The sequence below is a fragment of the Perna viridis genome, chromosome 6 (genome assembly GCF_037379345.1).
Source record: "Perna viridis isolate PV_CMFRI_1.1 ecotype Kerala chromosome 6, ASM3737934v1, whole genome shotgun sequence".
Classification (NCBI taxonomy): domain Eukaryota; kingdom Metazoa; phylum Mollusca; class Bivalvia; order Mytilida; family Mytilidae; genus Perna; species Perna viridis.
The window spans coordinates 13,315,656-13,339,088 of record NC_142450.1 but is presented as its reverse complement, the minus strand read 5'-3'; the positions used below and the strand labels follow the sequence as shown (position 1 = coordinate 13,339,088).

The 23,433-nt window shown below is 33.8% G+C and overlaps 2 protein-coding genes across 4 annotated transcripts; both read left to right on the top strand.

Moving 5' to 3' along the window:
• Positions 1 to 727: 727 nt before the first annotated feature.
• On the top strand, positions 728 to 12,797 carry LOC148613718 (BTB/POZ domain-containing protein 17-like). Of its 2 annotated transcripts, XM_088587261.1 has the most exons (5): positions 739 to 832; positions 3,450 to 3,643; positions 6,264 to 6,528; positions 7,660 to 7,758; positions 10,221 to 12,797. In XM_088587261.1, exons 3-5 carry the CDS (start codon positions 6,305 to 6,307, stop codon positions 11,317 to 11,319), a joined length of 1,422 nt encoding a protein of 473 aa, XP_088443387.1. In that variant the 5' UTR covers positions 739 to 832; positions 3,450 to 3,643; positions 6,264 to 6,304; the 3' UTR covers positions 11,320 to 12,797. The 2 variants fall into 2 exon arrangements, with proteins under 2 accessions (XP_088443385.1, XP_088443387.1); XM_088587259.1 differs by lacking the exon at positions 3,450 to 3,643 and having other exon boundaries at positions 728 to 832.
• A 2,338-nt stretch (positions 12,798 to 15,135) lies between these two features.
• Positions 15,136 to 23,214, top strand: LOC148613717 (uncharacterized). 2 transcript variants are annotated; one of them, XM_088587265.1, is made up of 9 exons: positions 15,136 to 15,287; positions 16,731 to 16,862; positions 17,138 to 17,217; positions 18,296 to 18,370; positions 18,630 to 18,759; positions 20,092 to 20,310; positions 21,057 to 21,130; positions 22,132 to 22,203; positions 22,993 to 23,214. In XM_088587265.1, exons 1-9 carry the CDS (start codon positions 15,149 to 15,151, stop codon positions 23,137 to 23,139), a joined length of 1,068 nt encoding a protein of 355 aa, XP_088443391.1. In that variant the 5' UTR covers positions 15,136 to 15,148; the 3' UTR covers positions 23,140 to 23,214. The 2 variants fall into 2 exon arrangements, with proteins under 2 accessions (XP_088443391.1, XP_088443390.1); XM_088587264.1 differs by having other exon boundaries at positions 20,089 to 20,310.
• Positions 23,215 to 23,433: the final 219 nt, after the last annotated feature.

The following is a 23,433-nucleotide window of genomic DNA, read 5'->3' as shown; positions in this document are numbered from 1 at the left end:
GTGCTATAATGATATTGTGCTGTCAGAAATATGTAGTGCTTTATTGTTTTATGTATAAATATTTATGCTTATAAATAATTGCTTTACGTATTTTTTTGTTTTTTTTTATTTTGTAAATCAAATATGTGGGTTACAAAAATAGAACAAACAAAGACATGAAAAATGCAAAAATAAAAGAAATCACAATAAAAAAAAGCACCCCCCCCACAAAAAAAAAGAGAGAGAGAAAAAGAAGAAAATTATAGGAATAAATAATAAAACAAACAAAATTACCCATTAAAATTTAATGTCAATATAATATACCTATTATTAACAAAATTTCCTGACATAGTTCAAGGTGACACACAACCCAAGCCCTAATTAACTTTCTTTTGTTCCAAATTTCCTTTGATCCCACTTATCCAACTTCATTTTTTTACCTGTATTACCAGAATTTTTAAAAAGTTGGATAAATGGGAATGAACCAAATATGTGATGTGTCGATGCAATATTAAGCCAATTTTATCTTGTTTTTTTTTTTGTGTCGTACTTCGAAGAAGAAATTCTTTAAATCAACACAAATTACTCGGGCCATCGTTTCACAAAGCACTCGTAAGACGTACGAACACGTAAATCACTAACAAACTAATGGGACTTGCATGCTCGTAATTCTTACGAAAACTTCGTGAAACGATGGGGAAATGATTCAGCAACGTATGGTTGGTCAGAACGTCACAAGTCGACGGCTGTTGTCAATGGATACTACGTTTGACGTCCATACTGTGTTGGTCATTTGTTGCAACTGATAACCACGCATAAGTAATGCCAAGGACGAGCAAAAATACACAGTCAGGTAAATTATCGTTAAATACTGTAGTGCGTTGAGGAATCGGACACATTAAAGTCAAGGGTGTACCACGTGATGACTAATTTGCATGAATTGGTGGCGCAAAATGGTCAGTTCAAAGGGTATCGTTCAAACATGCATCATCACGAATACTAGTCGTTTGGCATATTTGACATTGGAAGCAAGCCCGTGTGCTCATTTGACGAAATATGGCAATCATGTCACGTGTACAATATATCAAAAGTCAAATATTGCCTATATATTTCGAGTTTTGAAACGGCAAAGTTTTGATATTATAAAAAAATATTCGAAAAATAAAAATCATATAACCATGATATATAATTGTATGAATTCCGTAATTCCGTAAAAGTTCAGATCAACAGCTAACCAAAAACAAATAAATTACAATCCTTCTCGATGTCTGCCTTTTTTTCCTCGGGGCAAAAATTATTTGACGATTTTTTTTCTTCTAGAAATTACAAGTACGCACTATTGTAATGTACTTATTGCGTTACATTAGATATATGTTCATGTGTATGTACATTGAAAAACAGCAGAATGTATATAGTGACCGTGGTGTCCGTCCGTTCGCCCGTTTGTTAGATCGTCGTCCCCCCGTCTTAATCTGCAACTCGAATGGAATTTGATGAATATATGTACATATTATAATGAAGCATACGCCAGAATTAATACGGTTGCTTCTAATAAAGTCTTTGAAACAATAAAAAAATGATTGGAAAACAAATTGAAAATGTTAATTTGTGGCTTTTCCTCTGTGTGTTGTTTTATTGTACTAATGTGTTTTTGTTTGTAATTGTAAAATGTACATATTTGTTGTCTGTCGCTTGACACTAATTTTCGATTGTTTTTCGAACGCAATTTCAAAATTTCGATAGTTTTTTCGAACGTCACTAAGTTAGCAGTATTTGGCAAATCGGGAAACATAAGTGCGATCAGGTAATTTGCGTTTCCAAAGAAGAGCGTTCTTAAGGTCAAAGGGTAAAAACGAAAATATACCGCGGCCGACTTCGTCGAAAAAAATACGATTCAAACAATTTCACGTATTCACATTCACGGTAATATTGTACAATGTGTCAGCATTCGAACGCTGTTTTGTGATGACAAAGCTTACGCTGTGTATATTGAATTTAAAATTTCCTCTCTTCCTCTTTCTTATTTTTTTAAATGGGTATCCTGTTTAAACGTTTTTATAAAGTTTTTAAGGTATGAAAATCTAGACCAGACAAAGGGCCCGCATTATTGTATTGACCTTAAAATCAAATTATTATGTTAATAATTTTGTGAACTCTGACTTTCAACAGTCAGAAATGTGATATTTTTTTTAAAGGGAAACTTAACGCAATCATATATACATAACATGTGTTCTGGAATGTATGAAATCCCTTTTATATTCATGATGTAGTTAAGACATCTGTTGTAAGTCAGAAATAGTGTCCTGTGGATGTCTTTTGTTAAAACCCCGCTTGAAAAGCGGGCGGTATATAGTGACTATGGTATTCGCCCGTTCGTCCGTCCGTTTGTTCGTTCGATCGTCGATCCCCAGTCCTAATCTGAAACTCAAATGGAATTTGATGAAACTTTCACAGATTTATATTACGTGATGCCATTGGGGCCTCCTACTTTGCATTTCCCATGTTTTTATCTGTTTTCTGGGGGAAGGAGAGGGGTATCACCCACTACGAGCTTTGCTCACAGTTTTGCAGTTTGTATTTTTTGTTTTTGTTTTCAATAGTTTTTTTACAACTTCATAAACTTTTAATTCTCGTCGGTAGGTGCGAACCCCCCCCCCCTTTCACACGCACACACACACCTGGTGAATTGAGGCTTTTCGGTACCCTGTTAATTTTCTATTTGTTACGATTTTGGTTGGAATTTTGATGGACATTCGCCGGTGTCATTGCTTCACTACATGCATTTTAATTAGTGTTTACTAAATTAAAGTTGCATCATTAATTTGTTTCTTCTGTAATATTTATCGGGACTATTAATTTAGGTCTCACAAGTAATAACCCTTCAGTTTTGTCATGCAAGCGTGTACGTGTATGTACAAATTAAATGTAACATTTAAAAAATGGGTGTCATTTTGATTATCGCGTACCTACAGATGATTAAATAATTCTAGTAATATAAAAATGTACATTATGAATAGAACTTGTACATAAAAACATTAATATCACGTATGTGACTGTTAGTATAATTAATTCGTCATGTAAAATTACTAATCGCGGAAAATTAGAAAAACTTAATTCGGTCAGTGTCATTAGTGTAGATCCTTGATGTTTATTATACATGTACATGTATATACATGTGTATATTCATACATGCACATGTAAACATGTCCAATGATGTACGTGTAGCCTACTTATACAAGCGGATTGTTAGTTGTTGTGAACGGTTGTTTACAATTCCAAGTATGTCGTTTAGGACAGTATCTTGTTTAACTACAAGAATAAAAAACATGTAGTAATGTTGCTTTGAACAACAAAACAATATTGCGCAAGCGTCAAATTTTTATTAATTACTTTTGTGTTAGTTAATATATTTTCCTCAACTGAATGCAATTGTGAGTATTATCGACCAGTAATTAAAATATGAATTGCAGGTATCTACATCACCCACTTTCTATCACGAAAAGGAAACTCGTACATGGGACGAAAACAATATTGGTCGAGCTGATCGTATTTATTATTATAAAGGTGGCGCTGCAAATGTAAATAAACACAGCTGACTAATATCAACAGAATTCAAGCAAGAATTATAGATTTATGCCCTGCAATATTTAGCGTTAATAGTCAGGTAGTACGATGAAATAAGCTTTAACAATTTTATATATGTTTTAAAGATGTACACCATATCTAGATTCCACAGAATGCATTGTCAGTATTTGCAGAATAAATCACTACACCCTGGCCTGTGGCTGTGGAGCACATGTACAGTCTTGTACAAATTATTTATGCATGAGTGTTTCAGATAATGATAGTTGTATTCTGTCCGTTTTATCTTTAGTGTGGCTCTGACTTTGTCTATTCTTCTACTGTAAAGCAGGGAAAAAACATAAATTAAAAAAAAAACAACAAACAAACAAAGCATTAGATTTAATCTGAAGACAGTTTGGTTTCTTTGGTTATATTTGTGATACCTGAATGTCACTCATAGAAACCTGAACACGGAATAAGAGGGTCATAACAAATAAATAAATTCAGTCTACAAGTATTGAACTTAACTTGTATGTGCATATTTTAATATAGCCTATAGGAGAATTTCCCAATCTCATTAGTCAACGACGTCATATTCACTAGTTTGCGTGGATCACTATGAATTTGTCTCAAGAGAAGGAGATTTTGCAGCTTTTCTTAATGGATTCCGGCAAAAAAAGAATTGCATTTTATAGACGAATTAATTTACATGTACATGGTGTCCATGTTAGTAAATTAATAAAGACATACATTGTACAGTGCAAGTAATTCTAAAGATTTCAATATATTACTAGTCCACAAGAATCCATACGAACAACGTTTCATTGCTGGATCTGCAAAATGTACCACCAAACCTCTTTCAAAACTTTTAACTTCTATACTCACAACTGTCAGAGGGTCTGCAGTCCTACCACAACACTTGATACTACTGTAGTGGTATTAATTCAATGTGGATCCTGAAAAATTCGAAAGGTCTTTTGGAGACAATTAGTTCAAGACTATTATCTGAATATAGTTGCATTAAAACCTATGATTTTTCAACACTGTATATTTCTATTCCCCATACACAGTTTAAATCCCGACTTAAGAACATTATACATTGTTGTTTTTCCAAAAAAGATGGTACACCTAGGTACAAATATATAGTTCTTGGTAGAGATTCCTCATACTTTGTTAGAAATAATTCCAAATCATCTTCCAAATATACAGAGGAAGATGTTTCAAAATGCAGAAATTTTTAATCTACAACATATTTGTCCAGTGTGATGGACATGTTTTTCAACAAACAGTTGGCATTCCATTGGGAACAAATTGTGCTCCTTTACTTGCTGACCTATTCCTGCACTCTTATGAGGCTGACTTTATACATGTAGCTGATCTGAACAGAAAGAAAAAATATCGTTTGGCTAGATCATTCAATCTTAGTTTCCGCTATATAGATGACGTATTATCTTTAAACAATCCTAATTTCGGGGATTTGATACAATGTACATCACATCTACCCAAAAGAACTTGAGATAAAGGATATTACAGACACTGTGAAGTCAGCCTCATATCTTGACCTACACTTAGAAATCGATGGTGAAGGAAAATTATTGACCAAACTTTACAACAAATGTGATGACTTTTCATTCAGAATTGTCAACTTTCCTTTCATCTGTGGCAACATCCCTTCAGCACCTGCATATGGAGTGTTCATATCACAACTCGTACGTTATGCCAGAGCTTGCCGAAACTACGCAGACTTTTTGTATCGCGCTAGAACTCTAACAAATAGGCTTCTGGAACAGGGTTATGTTGCTACAAGATTGAAGTCATCACTACAGAAGTTTTATGGTCGTCATCATGAATTCGTGGATCATTATGGTGTATCCATCTGCACCATGAAAACTGATTTATTCAGCGGGTCATAGTTTTCCTTTCCTCGTTTGTCTACCCCGGACTTGACTTTTTATGATCAACTCGGTGGGTGTTTCTAGAAAAGCAGAGGACGCTTACCCTACCGGTGCACCTGGTCCATGCTCCCAGTTTTAAGTGGAGTCCGAGTTGCTCATTTGCTTTTGTTACCTTGTATGTTTGATTTTAGTTTCTTTATGTTCTTTGTTGTGTATGTCTGTTTTCCATGTCTGGTCTTTGTCCCCGGATTACATTCTTTTGATTACCGCTATAACTTTGGTACCCTTGATTACTCTAGTCAAATTGAACCTACAATGTATTAAGTATATACATTGTATAGGCTTTATGTGCAAAAGTTGGCTCTTAGTTCGTTCAGGTACAGGTAAATACATGTAGTGCATGTTAAATGGACAAAATTAAAATCAATGAGATCAATGCCTTTAAAAAATATTATCTTCAGAACAAAATCTGAAAGTCTACTGAATATGCAGCATTGATAGTACTGATACAAAAATGTACATTTTACATGTACACTGTTCATGTTAGCTTTCAGAAGAAAAAGCTAAATGCATGTACATGTATCTACATATATGCTCTTATGTTTGTTCAGTTGAAGGGAAAAACCCTAAGAAATCATGTTTATGCAGAACTGATGCCTCGATCATAAATGGTACAAATATTCAATGTAATGTACTATCATTTTGACATAATGATCACAATATTTGTTCATATGTTTATACTGTTTACATAAAATGTATTTGACATCAGATGTATGTATGCTTTCTTCACTCCATCTCAAATATTAGGTTTTTTTTTAATTTTAGAAGGATCTCACTTTCTAGCACCTTTGACACGATTCTACGGGATGTCATTGGATCGAGAAAGGCATAAACGAAAAATAGGAAGTGGTGACGCAGGATCTTCTAAAGCCAGCGGTTCTACAGAGGCCATAGATGACCAAGAGAGCTTTGTCAACAGATTCAAGAACTTGTACAATAATCAGATGTTTAGCGATATTACTTTAAAAGTTGGTGATACGATGTACCATGCTCACAAACTTGTTCTGGTGACGGCTAGTGAAGTGTTTGAGTAAGTGATTGTAATGGTCAGGTTTTTTTTTGGAATAATTCCCTCTTTTCACATTCTTGGCCACAGGACGTAATTTAGCCATTAAGCAGGAGTAATCTTCCTTTTTGATAGGTACATTTGTATTTTAACATACATGTAGGATCAATGGGGGAATTCCATTAAATTGTGTTTTCTTCAAAACATGTTTCTATATCGGAGGAGATAAAAATATGACATGAAGAATACACATCAAATTCAGCTAAAAAAGGAAAAAAGAAAACAAAGGACCAGACAATATCAAAGTGTTCTCAGCCTTAAGATACATGTATTCTCTGAAAGGTCTGATAAATTTTGGAAATTCTAATATTCATGCATGTACATGAAAATTTAATTTTTTTTTTTTTTTTTCATTTCAACACTTCCTTGTATCATAAAAAATCAGAGTGTACTTTAAAGCAAGCTTTATAGCTACAAAATGTACATGTACAAAAATGTAGATATTCACAACCTCAGCAGTAACATGTACATGTAGTATACTGTTGTGTTATTCATTTCTACATTTGTGTACATACATTTTTATACATGTACATGTACTTGTTTGAAGATACATGTACATGTATATGGTTGCTTTATATTTACTTTAAAGCAGTATATATGTTGTATATGCTTTATTTGTGATTTTTTTTATTTTGAATGGATGACTAGTTAAGAATGAAAAGTATATTTATATAGAAAATAAGCCTGTTCAATCATAAAAAAGCAAGCTTCAATGATGCATTTTTTTATACATGTACATGTACAATTTTTTATACATGTACAAAAACTGCAGTTGTACACTGCTTTGGAGTTATTGTCTGTTATGATTTATTTTAAATAGCCTTTAAACCCCCTTTTAACAACATGCAAGAGTCAAAATAAAATGTAAAGATGCTTAAGCCCAAATCCCAGTGGCAAATCCAGTGGGGGTTGCTAGGGGTTGGCATCCTTCATCTGTAAAATTGGCAAAAAGTATCAATGTCTTAGCACTTCCATTTTTTCTGAGGAAGCTCTGCTGGCATCCCTCCTTTTCAAACTTTTAGGATTCTCCCATTTATCCCCTAGTAATGTAATTCCTAATATCATTCATTCAATGTTTTAAATTATTTTATGTAGAGCAATGTTGAATGAGGATAGATGGAAAGAGTCCAGTGAATCTGTGGTATCACTTACAGAGGAAGAATGTTGTATCCCAGTCTTCTCTGTGTTTCTCAAGTAAGTAAAATATAGTCTGTATCTAAGGGGTCAAACAAATAATTTGTGTACCCCTCTCAAGGAATGAACAGTATAATGGAAACACTTTGTTCATCCTTCTATCCCACATTCTGCTTGTCAAAATTTTCATAATTAAAATCTCAGCTCCTATCAGATGGATTGATTTCAAACTGATTTCAAATTTGGTGTGTTGATTTATATAGATAGGGCATACATGTGTGTAATATAATCATTTTGGTTGCTGTTTGAAATCAACTTGTTTATTTTGGTTCTCTTTAGGGGTGGATCCAGTAATTTTAGGATTCCAATACTTTCGCCTACACGAATTTTGAACAACAACTCTGTAACACAAAAATAAATTAAGGGATTTCAGAAATTCTCATTTTGAAATATTTCAGCTTTATTTACATGACAACAGTAAACAAGTGAAATTCTGTGTCATGAAAGTCCATTGATGTACAAGTTGATGTGCATGTATAAATGTACATTGTATGACATTTGTAAAAATTGACTTAATCATTTATACAGTTCTAAAAATCTCATACATTATATGAATTTTCAACCTTAAGATGTACATTGTATTTACTTTTGGGGAAAGCATACAATGTATGTATATGCCAATATAGCCCAAGATGTTAAAGGCAAGAAGGGGAGATTACTCTATTTTAATACATGCAGAAGTAGACCTGACAATTTTTGCATTGCTTAAAAATAACAATTGCACTACAAAGGACAGAAAATTATATTAAAGTATGGAACAATCAGAATTTAGTATTATACAGAGCAGCTCATGGGCTACATATACAATGTATCTGATTTTTACTTTAATATCAGGAGAGACAATGAACATTTTTCACCTGTGTGCCACATAACTAAACTAATTTAGAATATTATCAATGTTTAAGGTAACCATGGTAACTCTTATCAAAGACATGAGGTTTCATGACATCACAAAAGTTCAGAATATTCTCAACCTTACTGAAGTTTTAAAATTTTGAGATTTGTTGATACACATACATTTACATGTACAGTAAGACAATTGTATCCTTGAATTTTTATGGAACCATACTATAAAATCTTTGATGTTAAATATTTCAAATTTTTGTTATGTTTTCCTTTTATGCAAAGTGTTTATACATGTATTATTATCATTCAACTTATATGACTTTATATCCACCTACATGGACATGTATATAGAAGTTCACACCCCTAAGTATTGAAGAATATATACATGTATAATTGATTTACAGTCGGAATTCCTCAGCCTATCTACATGTAGTTACACAAAAGAATAACTTTGGAGGCATGGATGAAAGGAAAATTTTACGACACAATTTTCGTCGACGTATTCAAGATATAACAGTTTTTCCATTTTATTGTTGTTGGATTTTGTATTTGTTTGTTTGTTTGTTGGGTTTTAACGCCCAAGCAGCAATATTTCAGCTATATTCAGGCAATGAACATGAAGTGAATGATAAAATGAACATGAAATGATGATGAAATTAAAAAAAAAGGGATGGGACACAAGGATAATGGGGTTGAGAAATTTTGATTGCCACTGGAAATAGGGAGAGGTTGGTAGGGTTGGAAAATTTAGCCTCCTGTGCCGGAGCCCTATAGTTCCTACCACAGTAGGGTTTTTTTTAATGTGCAAGGAATGTGGCATCTTTCCCAACACGTTGCACCACTATGGTTTGCGGTCAGGTTTTCCGTATTATAGCCTGACAACTCCAGCATGTAACATGCCAGGGGTACCCCATTCCACCACCTGGGGCACACAACCCAGTTGCTCTGTGGGAAGAGCGCCTTAGCCCCCGGCTAGGGTTCTGACCACTATTAGTCGCTTTTTACGACAAGCTTAGCGCTGCTGCAGGCCTATTCTTTTGACACCTGGACCTGCACGGGTTTTGGATTTTGTAAGAATAATATTTTTTCGTCAGTGCATTCTTCAATTACCTTTTTACTAGTTATTTTAACTTCCATTTTTTAGCATTCAAATTCAAATTATCAAATACATAAATTAGTCTGGCCTTAAAAGATGTGCTGCCAGAAATAGTGTCAATTGCCAATTTTCAAGAAGTCATTATAATGAAACCGGCATGTACATGTAAAGGCAAAATAGAAATGTGCATGAATCAAAGAAGTTGACATGGGGAGGGGTATTAATAAGAAGTTCATTTGTGACAGAAACCCCAAAGTGTGTCAAAAACTAATATATAAGTGCGTCAACACTTGTTACAACTGTTCTACATGTAGGTTTAACCATTGTGATCATATCATGCTGGGCTCTGCAAAGCTTTTATTTCTTTCTGGATTCCAGACATTATTGAAAAACTCACTCATATTTTCATATCCTTGTATTAAAACTACATGTATTTAAGCCGTGTTTGATACCAAAGGTGTTTACATAAAGTTAAGTAAGTCATGAGATTAACATAGATTTATTTTTTTTGCAATTTTAGATACCTGTATTGTGGGTCAGTTGAGGTCAGCACAGAGTCAGTACTTCCTGTGCTATTGTTAGCAGACAAGTATGGTATAAAGCAGCTATGTGAATCCTGTGTGAACTTCATGATGCAGCATATTGTTGAATCTCCAGATTCTAATCGAACCCTTTCTTGGTACCAGTATGCCAAAATGACAGGGAACCAGGTCTTACAAGATAATTGTCGTGCTTTCATTTTATCAAATTTCTCAACCATTCAGAAGGCATCTGATTGGATGGTAATCTCCCTTAATGATCTGCAAGAATTTTTATCAAGTTCAGAAATAGTAGTCACTTCAGAATATCAGCTATGGACAGAAGTTGAACGATGGCTTTGTTGCAAACAAAACCAAGAATGCTTGTTGGCAAATCTAAAAGGAGTTTTACCATTGGTGAGGTTCTCTTTGATGAACCCTGCTGAGCTGTCATTAGTTGAGGAGTCACCACTGTATCATGAGTACAAAGAAGTTTTTGGTGACAAGATATGGATGGCGTACCGAAGACACTCATTAATGTATGAGGAAATAATTTCAGCAAGAGAACCTTACAGAAACTATAGCTGCTTGAAACAGTACAGCATATATTGTGATCTTATTCTACCGAAGTATAACTCTAAACAGAAATCGGATAGCCGAATCACTGTTGATAACTTCAGAATTCCTGCAAATTTTATGCCCAAAACACTCCAACCACAATCAAAGCATTTTTCTTTCATGATTGATTTCTTCCCGATGGGTTTTTATATGCCACACATTCTCTACGCACAATACATCGGTCGTCATAATGATGAGACAACATTGAAAATTCATCGATGCAGTGGTATCAATTCATCACAACCCAACACACTTTCAGACATGAAAACAGAAATTACAATGATCATATTTGGAATGAAGGGATCTGTAAAGTATGCCGCGCATACATTTAGGGCGAAACACACCTTTACTTCTGACAGTACCAGATTTGAAGAGAAATGTGTTATTCCTCTTGCTAAGTTGAAATCTAAAACAGACTATCTTGTCAATGGCAACTTTGAGGCAAGACTTTTTTTGAAGATACAAGAATTAGTTGAAAAATGATTCTTTCTACATCAGGTTATTGCAGTGTAATAAGTAAAAAATGCATGTTTCCCCCAACTTTGGTTAGAACACACATTTTTTATGCTTTATCTGTATGTCTGTCCATCACACTTTTGTTAATGCAACTCCTCAGAAACTTATGCACTTCATTTCATGAAACTTCTTATGTAGTATGAAAAGACATTACATGTTTATGTACTGGAGCATATCATCAGGACTACATGTACATGATCCATTGAATTTTATGGGAGTTATACCCCTATAATTACATTTCCTGTGCATATCATTAAAAAATGCTAATCTCAAAGGCTAATCAGTTTTACATGTAATGTTTCATGAGTTAATGAAACACATCTTTGAGGTATTAATATACATGTAGGCCATGCCAACAATTATGTGGACTACTTTTATTGACCACTGTGTATTGCTTAGTTTCTATGTGTATCTAAAATAAAATGAAAAGAAAAAAGAAAAAAAACATTTTTATGAGAAGTGAACATTGGCCTAGTTGGTGGGAAGGCATTCATTTTTTGAAGGCAAAAACAAACTTTTAATTTTATTACACAATGTATTTGTCTGTTATGCATGTTTGTTAATTTTTGGTTTGTTTTAGTTTAATATAATCATGTTTGTAATGTAAGAAAAATATATACATGTATCAAGAAGAAAACACGAACATGTACAAATGTACATGTTCATTTAGCACATTTGTATATGTATGCATGTATACTGTACATTATTATATTCATAAAAGTGTTGCAGTGGGGCATCAATATATTTTTTGTTTGAAGGAATTCATAACCATAGTCATGTAGGTGTTGTTCACATTAAAATTTATGATATGTACTATGCAATGTATTTATATTCTTTGTTAGTTGTTCACCCTCCCAAGTCAGGGTTTTGAGTCCACCCTCGCTCCCTCAAACCCCTGACATCACTCATTCATATTTAGCGGGTATCGTCCAGCCAATCCTGATTGGTTGCTTCTCAAGCTGAGAAGCACCAATGAAAATCGATTTAACATAAAATATCTGTGGAAAGGTAAACCATAATACGATCCGATATAGTAACTGAATGTCACAAATGATGCAATATGAGCGAAAATGATAACTGTAGATTCTGTTTATAGTCTTTACTGAAAAAACAAAATGATGTTATGTGTAGCCACTTTGTAAGTTATATTGAAGAGCTTCTATTACGAGTGATTTGATTGGATTTTGGATCCGGGTTAAATTTAAGTAACTCACTAGATGGCGCTGGACGGTACTTGCTGAATATGAATGATTGATGTCAGGGTTTTGAGGGAGCGAGGGTGGACTCAAAACCCTGACTTGGGAGGATGTTAGATGTTATAAAAGGGCATTTATTCATATTTGTATTTCACCTAGAATTGTTAACTCATATTTGACCATAGAAATATATTTGTTAGTTCTTCTACCAAAAAACCAAAGCAACAATTAAAAGAAAGTTTTATTTCATTATTCTTTTCTTTTTTTAATGTTAATAAAGATTTTTTGGGATTAAATTTATTATACATGTACATGTTTGTAACAGTTCATATAATCAGCTTATAATAGTGTACAATGTACATGTACATGTAGGTTGATATCCATAATCTTCATACCACTAGATGTACATGTACCCTGATTACATGTACAAAATCATGCATACGTGTACATGTATTGTAAGTAATAGTTTTAAAAGAGGGTGTTGTGATCACACCAAAGTACTTTTACCCCACCACATTGTACCTGCCCCAAATCGGGAGTCTCTGGCCTCCGTACATGTATGTATTGTTTTATTTTCACGTTAAGTTTACTTTATATTGCTGGGGTACATAGAGACAACTATATGTATTTCATTGAACATTGTACATGTGTATAATGCTGTTTTGGGGCCAGTTGTAGCCTGCCCAGTGGTGTGAGGGTTTCCTCAATGTTCATTGAAGACCTTTGGGTGACCTTGAGCTGACATTTTTGATTCAAGTGGGTTTTTTGTCTCTTTGAAATATTAACTGTATGTATATCCGTTCTCATTATTACTACATTGTATATGCCTTCTTTTTGTGTAAGGGAATCCTGTATTTCATTTTGAGTAATCTCCCTATACCGGGATTTAATGACACTTAAAAAAGAAATGAATGTCATTTCTACATTTCAGATAACATTCTGAATAAGGTTTCATGGAAAGACTTGTGTATGTTTTGTTTTCCACCATGATTCACCCGTTGTCATATTCTAGCAGAGAATAACACTTAACAACAACCACGTTCCTTTAGTAACCCCTTATTAGACGTACGGTTTTTGTTATACCCGACGCAACGAAGTTGCGAAGGATATGATGTTTTTGACCAGTCCGTCAGTCCATCATCAGTTTTCCGAACTTTTTTTTCTAAACGCTTGCAGAAATTGACATGATTTTTAGTACAGAAATTCAACATGATAAGTTACAGATCAAGTTCAACTTTCGTTCCGCTCTGATGATTTTTACCGAAATTACGGGCCTTGAACTTAGCAAAATTCCCAGAAAAAAAGGTTTTCGGTACTTTTTTTCTAAACGCTTGCAGATATTGACATGATTGTTGGTATTGTAACAGGGTTATGTTGCTACAAGATTGAAGTCATCACTACAGAAGTTTTATGGTCGTCATCATGATCTCGTGGATTGTTATGGTGTATCCATCTGCACCATGAAAACTGATATAAAAACGGGTCATAGTTTTCCTTTCCTCATTTGTCTACCCCGGACTTGACTTTTTATGAGCCACACGGCTCATACCATTACCACACTACCATTCTGAGTAACAGCATTTAGAAGATAACGGTCCAAAGCCTAAAAAATACTTTTTCCCTTTTTATCGAGGTCCTTCTACATGTATTTCTCTAACAAACAAATTTACTTGAGTACCCAACATGGAAACGCGTGGGGTATGTGAACGCGCTCACTAACGTTCTTTAACTATTTATCTATTTTATTTATGTTTTTTTTTTGCCAAGAATTAAAAACAATATACAAGCATCCACACCAATAAGTTCAAAATACAAATTAAGACAACCACAAAAGGGAAAACTTACAACTTAAAAGTCACGTGTATATCTCCGCTCTACTACGCATAAGTCAAAGTATAAAAAAAAGTGATGCAGGTCGAATTTTAACCTCAGTTTTCAATTAATCAAGTGACTTCAAGTAATCGCAGAGAAAACTGTAAGGAAAAGGGGACGGGCGGACGGACACCGTAATTACTAAATATCTCTCGCTTTTAGAGCGGGGGAAATAATCATGTACCGAATTCAAGATATTCGTTACTGTTGGTCTAATTTTAAACTATAATGATAAGCTCTCGTTTGGGTCATACAATGATTTTAGTTACTTCTCGGGTAGTTTTTTATTAATTGGGTGCGAGAGCTTAAAATTGCAATCGCTTCTAAAAATACTTTCGGAACAATATATTGATGAATATTCTACATAAACATATTGTGTTCTACCAGTCCTCTTACATGTGCACACGTGTATACCATAGGTGAGTGACTGGATAAGAAAGATTCTTTTTAATCTCCCAAACCATTAAGCTACAATGTATCCTCACAAACTCTTGCGGAGAAGGGTTCTATCAAATTTCACATCAAAAGTGGTTAGTCGCGGATCAAGAGATTTTAAAAAGAAGGGGGGGGGGCTTCCAGGTTATTACTTGCTATTTCATGCATTAAATCAACAAACATTTCAATTAAATGGGGGGGATTCCGACCTTCAGACCCCCTGGATCCCTCACTGAAATAACCGTGTGTTAGTGTTGTTATTAAACGTTTCTACCCCTTTTCGTGACAGTCTTATGGAAGTACTTAACCTTTTACAGATGGTTTCAATCCTTATCATGACATGGCCAAGGTTCTTTGAAGTAGGCCAAACGAACGGAATTATAAGCATTAGGATGAACGGATTATTTCTTATTCTTGTTACCTTCTACTGCGGTAAGACAATTATAAATATACATGTATAGTAAATTAAAGATGTTTTTGTATTTATTACTAATATTCATACTGATTGATGTACATGTAGTAAGATTATGAATAAAATTATTAATGATAAACTTCATGAAATGCGAGTTTGGGACCGTAGACCCTACTTTATTGTCCGAACATTTTTAGACGACCCTTTTTTTTTACTATGAATAACAGACTGGGTGACAGTGAGTATTCTGGTTTACTTTTAATTATCACGGGTTTAAAAGGGGCTTAATTATTATCTGTGGGTTTTGTTGCATCTTATCTCCCAAAGATCATTGACCCTGTATTTAGTAATAGTTTATCTATTTGAAAAGCTTTCATTTACGAAATAATCGACACTTGTTTTAGGTTTCTGCAGGAATTCAAAACACCAATCATAAAGATATTTCAAATTTTGGTATGCCGTACATGTCTCTAGGAGTAACAAAAAACTCTCATTACCATCAGCATTAGCATGGATCGTTATGGCGTATCCGTCTGCACCATGAAAACTGATTTATTCAACGGTTCATAGTTTGTTCCCTTGATTACTCGTCCATGTCTGGTCTTTATCCCTGGATTGTATTCTTGTGATTACCACTATAACCTTGGTTCCCTTGATTACTCGTCCACGTCTGGTCTTTGTCCCTGGAGTGCATTCTTTTGATTACCACTATAACCTTGGTTCCCTTGATTACTCGTCCACGTCTGGTCTTTGTCCCTGGATTGCATTCTTCTGATTACCGCTATAACCTTGGTTCCCTTGATTACTCGTCCACGTCTGGTCTTTGTCCCTGGATTGCATTCTTTTGATTACCGCTAAAACCTTGGTTCCCTTGATTACTCGTCCACGTCTGGTCTTTGTCCCTGGATTGCATTCTTTTGATTACCGCTAAAACCTTGGTTCCCTTGATTACTCGTCCACGTCTGGTTTTTGTCCCTGGATTGCATTCTTTTTATTACCACTATAACCTTTGTTCCCTTGATTACCGCTATAACCTTTGTTCCCTTGATTACCCTACCAAACACTGAGAATAATCTCAATCAAAAACTAAATCAGTTACAAAATTAAAGCACTTATACCAAAAAAATATCGAAATAGGAAGCCAAAAGCATGCACCGAGATGGCATGTTTAATGCAAGAAATGAAGTTTAAGTGTTTAAGTTTTTTGAACTTTGTGGTACTGCATGAAGTTTTTGCTAAATAATCCGGAACATCCTTGAGCTTTTATTTTTTCAAAATCTTATAGTGCGAAAAGGGTAAGCAATGAAAAGACTACCCGCACAAGAATTTCCGAGTTAATATTACTGGTATATTTACTCAATACAAATCTAAACAACAACAACAACAACGAAAACACAAATACATAAACAAAACAAGCAAACAAAACGCGAAGTGCTTATAACTATCATCAAGTATTTCTGTAGTCTTCCAGACAGTTTCTGGAGAATGCAAAGATGTCGACCAAACAGCGTGCAAAGTGTTCCATGTGCAGAATAGTACAATGTGCCAAAACAAATGTCTTGCTAAAATGTGTCAAGCAACTTGTGGAGTCTGTCGTGAGTATCAATTTCAAATGTTGGGCACAGACTTATATATAAATACATTTTAAAAATAACCATAAAATTACGTGCCTATCATTTCATTCATCATTTATTGAAGAGAACGAAACATATTCATATATGTATACTCTAAAACTTTCTTTTAATGTTTATTTGTTTACACACCTCCTTTGTCATGTTCTTTAATAAAATTGTTGCCTTTTGACAACCGTAGCAAATTCATATGATTTGCAGATGCATTTGTTTACATGTCTATGCTTGCCTCTTTTCAGCCTTAACATGCTATCATTGTGACAATGTAGCCCGACCTGAGGACTGCCAAACAACCATCCAATGTTCTTCAATATCAGAGGTATGTAAACATTAAAAATAATAAGTAAGTTAAAGGTAGCCACATTTAAAAGGGATTAAATACAGATTAATGCAAATACATTGAAACCTGTCTAAACCGAACCCTGAATAGTCCGAACACCTGGCTAAACAAGACACTTTTTAAAATCCCTATATCAATTTAAATATAGTTTGAACCTTGGTAAACCTAGCGTCTGTCTAAACCGAACCAATTTTAAAGTGAAAAAAGGAGTTTGGTTTAGAAAAGGTTTCACTGTAAAACGTGATAAAAGAAGCGAAAAGGGGGGGGGGGTAAATTGTGGCTACCTTTTACTTATTCATTTTTATAAGTACATATACGATTAACTAAGCCCAACCAAAACTTCGAACGAAAGTATTTAGCCAAATTATATAAAAAAAGATACGGAGAAAGAGAAGGAGACGAGAAAACAATTAAACCAAATATATAAACAGAAGAAAGAATGGTAAAAAAAAAGAATTTTTTTTTAACATATTTTAAAACTTTTTTACCGCACAAAAACCTCAATATGTCCCTTCAGAGGAAAAATGGTCTTATTTTAATTTTTTTTTGTAATTTATTTTTGGGAAGATTACTCGCGATTTTACAATACCCTCTACAAAAACCACCTCACCAGGTATTGTGAGAGTTATACAATATAACGAATACTATATTTTCGACGGATTTTCTTCAGGCATATTTTAACGGAAGGGTGTTAGCTATTTATCTCTATTCAATCGAAACTATTTGCTCCGATCCTGTAAATTAAATGTCGTCTGCTTAGATGTAGTTATATCTTTATGAAACCGAGTATCAATCTTGGTGAAGTTGATTTTTTTTTTGAGTTCCGAGATTTGCTGTTAAAGAGATGCTGGAACGCTATAAATCGTATTGAATAGCTCTCTTAATTTCATTTGTTAAAGCGAAAGCGGTCCTTGCCCCATAAAAAATATTTCTGATTTTTTTTAATTATTTTTTTTTGTATAACTTGGATAATTTTTGTGAATATAATTTGTAACCATTTCTGATTTTATTGGACTGTTCTGTATGCACTACATGTAATATATGTTTCTTCTTTCAGCTATGTATTGCAACGCAAAGATTTTCATTAGGTCTCCAACAACCCACATATTCATCTGGATGTGTTGGAAAAGCGGTGAGTATTCTATATACATATACCTATAACCACTATTGTCTGGAGAAGATGTCAGAAACATTTCACTTGTTTTGATTTGCCTTTATTCAGTTTGTTATTTTTCTTTTCTTCCATTAGTGTTTTCATTGCGTGAAGTACGCCTTGCAAAAAATGAAGGACACATATACAAAACCATGTCTATATCAGGGTTTTAAAATATGTTTGAGAGCGCTCAACCTAATAGGCAATAAAGCCTACCATGTAAACTCTCTAATTGTAGGTCTGTGATACACTGTTTGGTACGAAAGGAGCAGGAAAACGATCATATTCTTTGCACGGTGGGTGTTGTTCAAAGAACCTGTGTAACATCCACGACCCGGATGGTGTTAATATCACATCTGATGCTACAGGTAAGTAAGGCCAAGAAAAAAATGTCTTTCCAGGTTATATTGGATATTGGATGAAAAAATAGGATTGGTACATGTAAGTAGGTAACGCATTTTTTAATGATTATTTTATACACTTGGGAGGATTTCTTGACTTTAATAGCGCTCAACTAACTATGACAGTTCAGTGGAATTTAATTAAAATGTGATAGGGTAGGCAGAAAAAAAAATGGGTAGATAGGATAAATTTAAACAGACATTTTTTCTCTGGCCTATTGGTTTATACTGTGAACGTACTTTTTTTCTTGGCCGTCAATGTTCGTGTTTTCTCGATTTTTTTAAGTTCTAGAAGTTTTAAATTCTTGAATTTTAGTAGAATTAACTTATAACTTTTTTAATTGGGGACTTTCGTGGTTTGACCCATACACGATTAAAGTTCTTCCACATGTAGTACTATTCTTAGTCTGTAAGAAACCAAAAAATCATAATGAAATCCAAAATAAACCGCGATCTGACGATTTTCATGTTTATTAAATTGACCATTATTTCATATACAGTTAAATCTGTCTAACCCGAATCTTTTGAGAGTTTAATTTGTTTTTGTAAGAATCAGAAAAAAAAAATTGAAAATTCAGAACCATTCATGTCAAAACCCCAATGATCAGGCAATATTATTTCACTCAAGGATGCTTTATCCATTTGAAAAGTCAATTAATTGATCTCTGCATCACTGGATTTGCTTAGAAACATTTCAATAGAAAGTTAGGAAAATGAGGTTTTTAACAGAGTTATCTGCCCTCGAAATATTCATTTTCAGTGCATTTCAAGTGAGATCATACTCAATTTACCAACATGCTGTGGAAACTTGTCTGTTTTCCTTGATTCTGATGATGCATATAGTAAAATTAAACTTTCAAAATGGTGGATTTTTTTTTATTACCATGTATACCCACTGCCTGATTCTTACAGGGTCTGACACTTAAGGTTGTGTAGGTAATGCTGATTATAAGTTAAGACAGGTTCAGTATGCACTGACTATAACTGCAATGGAATTAAGAAGATGTCTTCTATACACAAGTTTCCGGTCCATTCAAAATTCGGTTTAGACAGGCTTTACTGTGAACTTAATTAAATATTGGTTCATTAAATAGACCCTTCTTACTAACTGTGTCATAGTCAATAAGCATGCGCAGAGCATGCTCAATATTCATTTATTCATTTTCGCGAGGGATTTTTTTGTTCTATCCAAGCGCTACCTTGTGGAAGTCTATATTGAGCATGCTCATCAACTTACCACAAGAGGGTCTATAAATACAACATTGAAAGTGTAATATTATTGTTTTGATGCTAAAGAAGAACAAATAGATGTGGAAGAAATGACAATAGACGAAAAGAAACAAGATGATCCTGCTTCAGTCGATATTTCCCGTCGTGATGCTATCACAGATCCTGATATATGTGCCGATTTTGACGTCAATAATCTGGCTTGTGGTTTGCTAAAAAAAGCTGATGCAAATGTCTGTAAAGATGATTGCATTGGCAGACTCATATGTCCAGTAACCTGCGGAACATGTGGTGAGTACTCATATAAAAACCATATTTGTTCGATAATCAAATGTCAAAAGTGTTTTCTAACAGTGACACAAACTCCAGCAGAACTTTCTAACTTCAACAGATATGTTATATGCATAAAATGTCAATGAATTGTTCTGTAAAAAAAACAGTACTACACGTAATAAATTAGTGGTCTACATTCAATATTGTGCTTTTTGTATTTCACTCATATTCATACTTTATTCATCACGTAATAAAGTTTAGAAGTCTAGTGAAATATTACATTTGTTGTTTTAAAAAATAGACAGACCTGGATGTTATTAGTGCCAATGTACCAAGCAATAATCCAATTTGATATTGTATTCTAATATGACACGCTTCAAAGCTCTTCGGACCACAACCGTGTTAAAAAATAATAAACACAAGACCAACATTTGGTGCCATGCATATGCTGCGTCTGTGCAACATACGAATAATCTAGTGGTATTAGAATTGATTTAAGTCACAGAAACTCCATTTTATCATAGTTTTACCACGGACTGGTCATTTATGTCGTTACTAAACACCTCTCTATCGCTCGCAGTAAAACAATGCAACATAAATGGACAGCACATGGTAAAACAATAATAAAATAAAGTTTCCGTGATTTATTTCTTTAATACACGGATTTAATTATTAAATCAAGGGCAGTGATTGTTAAGGGAAGACATAAATTTGAATATCAAATGACTTAGTGAAGAAAACGAAAACAAACAATTTTTTTTCAGTACACTGTAAGAATTGCATGGATGTAGATGACGTTAACCTGTGTAAAAATTTCACTCTCTGTAAGAAAACACAGGTAAGTTAAGTAAAACCTTATGACCATTTAATATATATCGTAAACATGTATTTTCCCTTTCAATTTAAGTATTTAGAAGATAATAAATACCAGTCCATATAAATTTCAGACCCTGCCTATGGTAGGTGATTCTTGGTGTAGAAAAACCCACCAAACAAATAATGATTTTTTGTCTTCTCTACATATGCTATATTTTTAGATAACGATAGTCCTTTCTAAAGTCAGATCTGTGTTTTTGAGATAAATTTATACACATTCATATCCCACTATAATCAACTAAACCAAAACAAATCAAGAATGGTATCTCTTACAAAGTAACAATCCCTTCCGCAATCCATATATTTATCTTGAATGTGAAGCATTCGAATGACAAAGGAAGACTGGTTATATGGTCCGTAACTGTTTCAGAATTAGAAGATTGAGTTTCGCGTGTTTTGTACATGCATGAATTACCTCCTGTCTGATTTTTATGAAGACTGCTACTTCATAGATGATACTTAATGTGGAGTAGAGATTGCCTATAAGATGATACTGTGTTTCGTTTTGACCAGCATTAGGACGAATAGTTGTATCCACGCGCATGAGTAGTACACGTAGTTAAAGAAAAGATCTGAATATTCATATTTCTACGAAATAGAAATCATCATTACGGAGGTCGACCTAGGGTACATGTAAGGGACACAACTCTTACAAATCATTTGAACGTTTGTATTCAGCATTTTACATTAATCTCATGCAAGCATCAAAATAACTTGGAGACTTATTTCATTATGTCTCAAAGAAAAGCTTTGGGTGAAATTGACGATGATACAAACATATCACTGATTTCAAGAGTTATGTCTCTTACCCTAGGTTTACCTCCTTAACTCGTATAACTCATAATTGAAATGTATAAGATAAATATTTATGCGATGTAGAGATTTCGGACCGTTTAAGATGCAAAACAGTGTAGTCATAATTGTTTATTAAAAGTTTACGAAATTCTTCTTTCAACATTTCAGTCATGCTTTGCTAAGGAAGCACTGCGTAAAGACTTTACAGTTGGAATCGATCTCCAATGTATGGACGATTTTGTAAGTAAAGTGAACACAATTGAAAATATGAAGTTATCATCGCAAAAAATCCTTTAGTAAATCTGTTATTGTGAAAAAAGGAAAAGATGAAATTGATAACATTTAAAAAATAATTATTTCTAGTATTTGGTTTTAAATGATCCAAAATGAACTCAGTTTGTTATTAATTCTATGTATTCATATAAACCCTCTGGTATATGATACATATTTATGAGCATACACGAAACCGTGTTATTACAGGAAGCTTGATCTCACATCAATTATCTTTAAGTTTGTTTTATTATCAATCTTTTTAAAGTAAACTATAGAATTTTCTTTCTTTGTGCCACAAAACATGATAAGATTAGGATAATTACAACGTTTATAAATGCGTTTTGATTTGAATTGCTTATGAAATAATTTCACACAGTCACAATATCATTAAAATTTTAAATAAAAATATTTGCAAACACACCTTAAATAATATCTTCCTTATGAAACAGAAATAAAATGGGAACATATGTTTAGGACTGGTTTGGTAAAACATGTTTTGCGTTATTAAAATACATGGAATCATGTGTTTTCGAAAATCATAAAAAACATACTCTTTTTACATCTGAAATCATATTGATAAGATATAAATGACATATGATTTTTATTTACATGTAATAGTTTTCCGTGAATAAATTGGTTAGTCAGAAACATATGATTTTCATACGTTTCTCATGATGGTCCTACACATATGTTTTGAAGGTGTTTTCAATGCATATGAAAACATATGTTGCATTTTTTCTATGTAATATCTTTCAGATATGTCATGCTTACTTTGGTGGTATTACGAATTCAAATCGTAAGCGACAGTTTGGTGGAAGCATGAGACTCTCAGGAATGTGTTGCAAGACAAACGGCTGTAATGCTAATGGTGTAATGCGCCCTACTGCTGCTACGGGAAAATAGTACATGTGTAATTAAGGCACATGACAAACTATAACTGCTCTTTATCTGTTATTTTGCAATAAATTATTGTATCAAGACAGTTTTATTCTTGTATATTGTGACCTCGCCATGGTAATGTAATTTTGTATTCGATTTTTTCAGCCCCGTGCAGGTCCGGGTGTTAAAAGAATAGGCCTGCAGCAGCGCTAAGCTTGTCGTAAAAGGCGACTAAATAGTGCTCAGAACCCTAGCCGGGGGCTAGGGCGCTCTGCACACAGAGCAGCTGGGATGTGTGCCTCAGATGGTAGAATGGGG

Coding starts and splice junctions, on each gene's coding strand:
- LOC148613718 (XM_088587259.1), top strand. CDS start 802: ATGCCAAGGACGAGCAAAAATACACAGTCAG. Junction 833..6,263: donor GAGCAAAAATACACAGTCAG/GTAAATTATCGT, acceptor TTTTAATTTTAG/AAGGATCTCACTTTCTAGCA. Junction 7,759..10,220: donor GTCTTCTCTGTGTTTCTCAA/GTAAGTAAAATA, acceptor TTGCAATTTTAG/ATACCTGTATTGTGGGTCAG.
- LOC148613717 (XM_088587264.1), top strand. CDS start 15,149: ATGGAAGTACTTAACCTTTTACAGATGGTTTCAATCCTTATCATGACA. Junction 17,218..18,295: donor AATGTTCTTCAATATCAGAG/GTATGTAAACAT, acceptor TTCTTCTTTCAG/CTATGTATTGCAACGCAAAG. Junction 21,131..22,131: donor CTCTCTGTAAGAAAACACAG/GTAAGTTAAGTA, acceptor TCAACATTTCAG/TCATGCTTTGCTAAGGAAGC.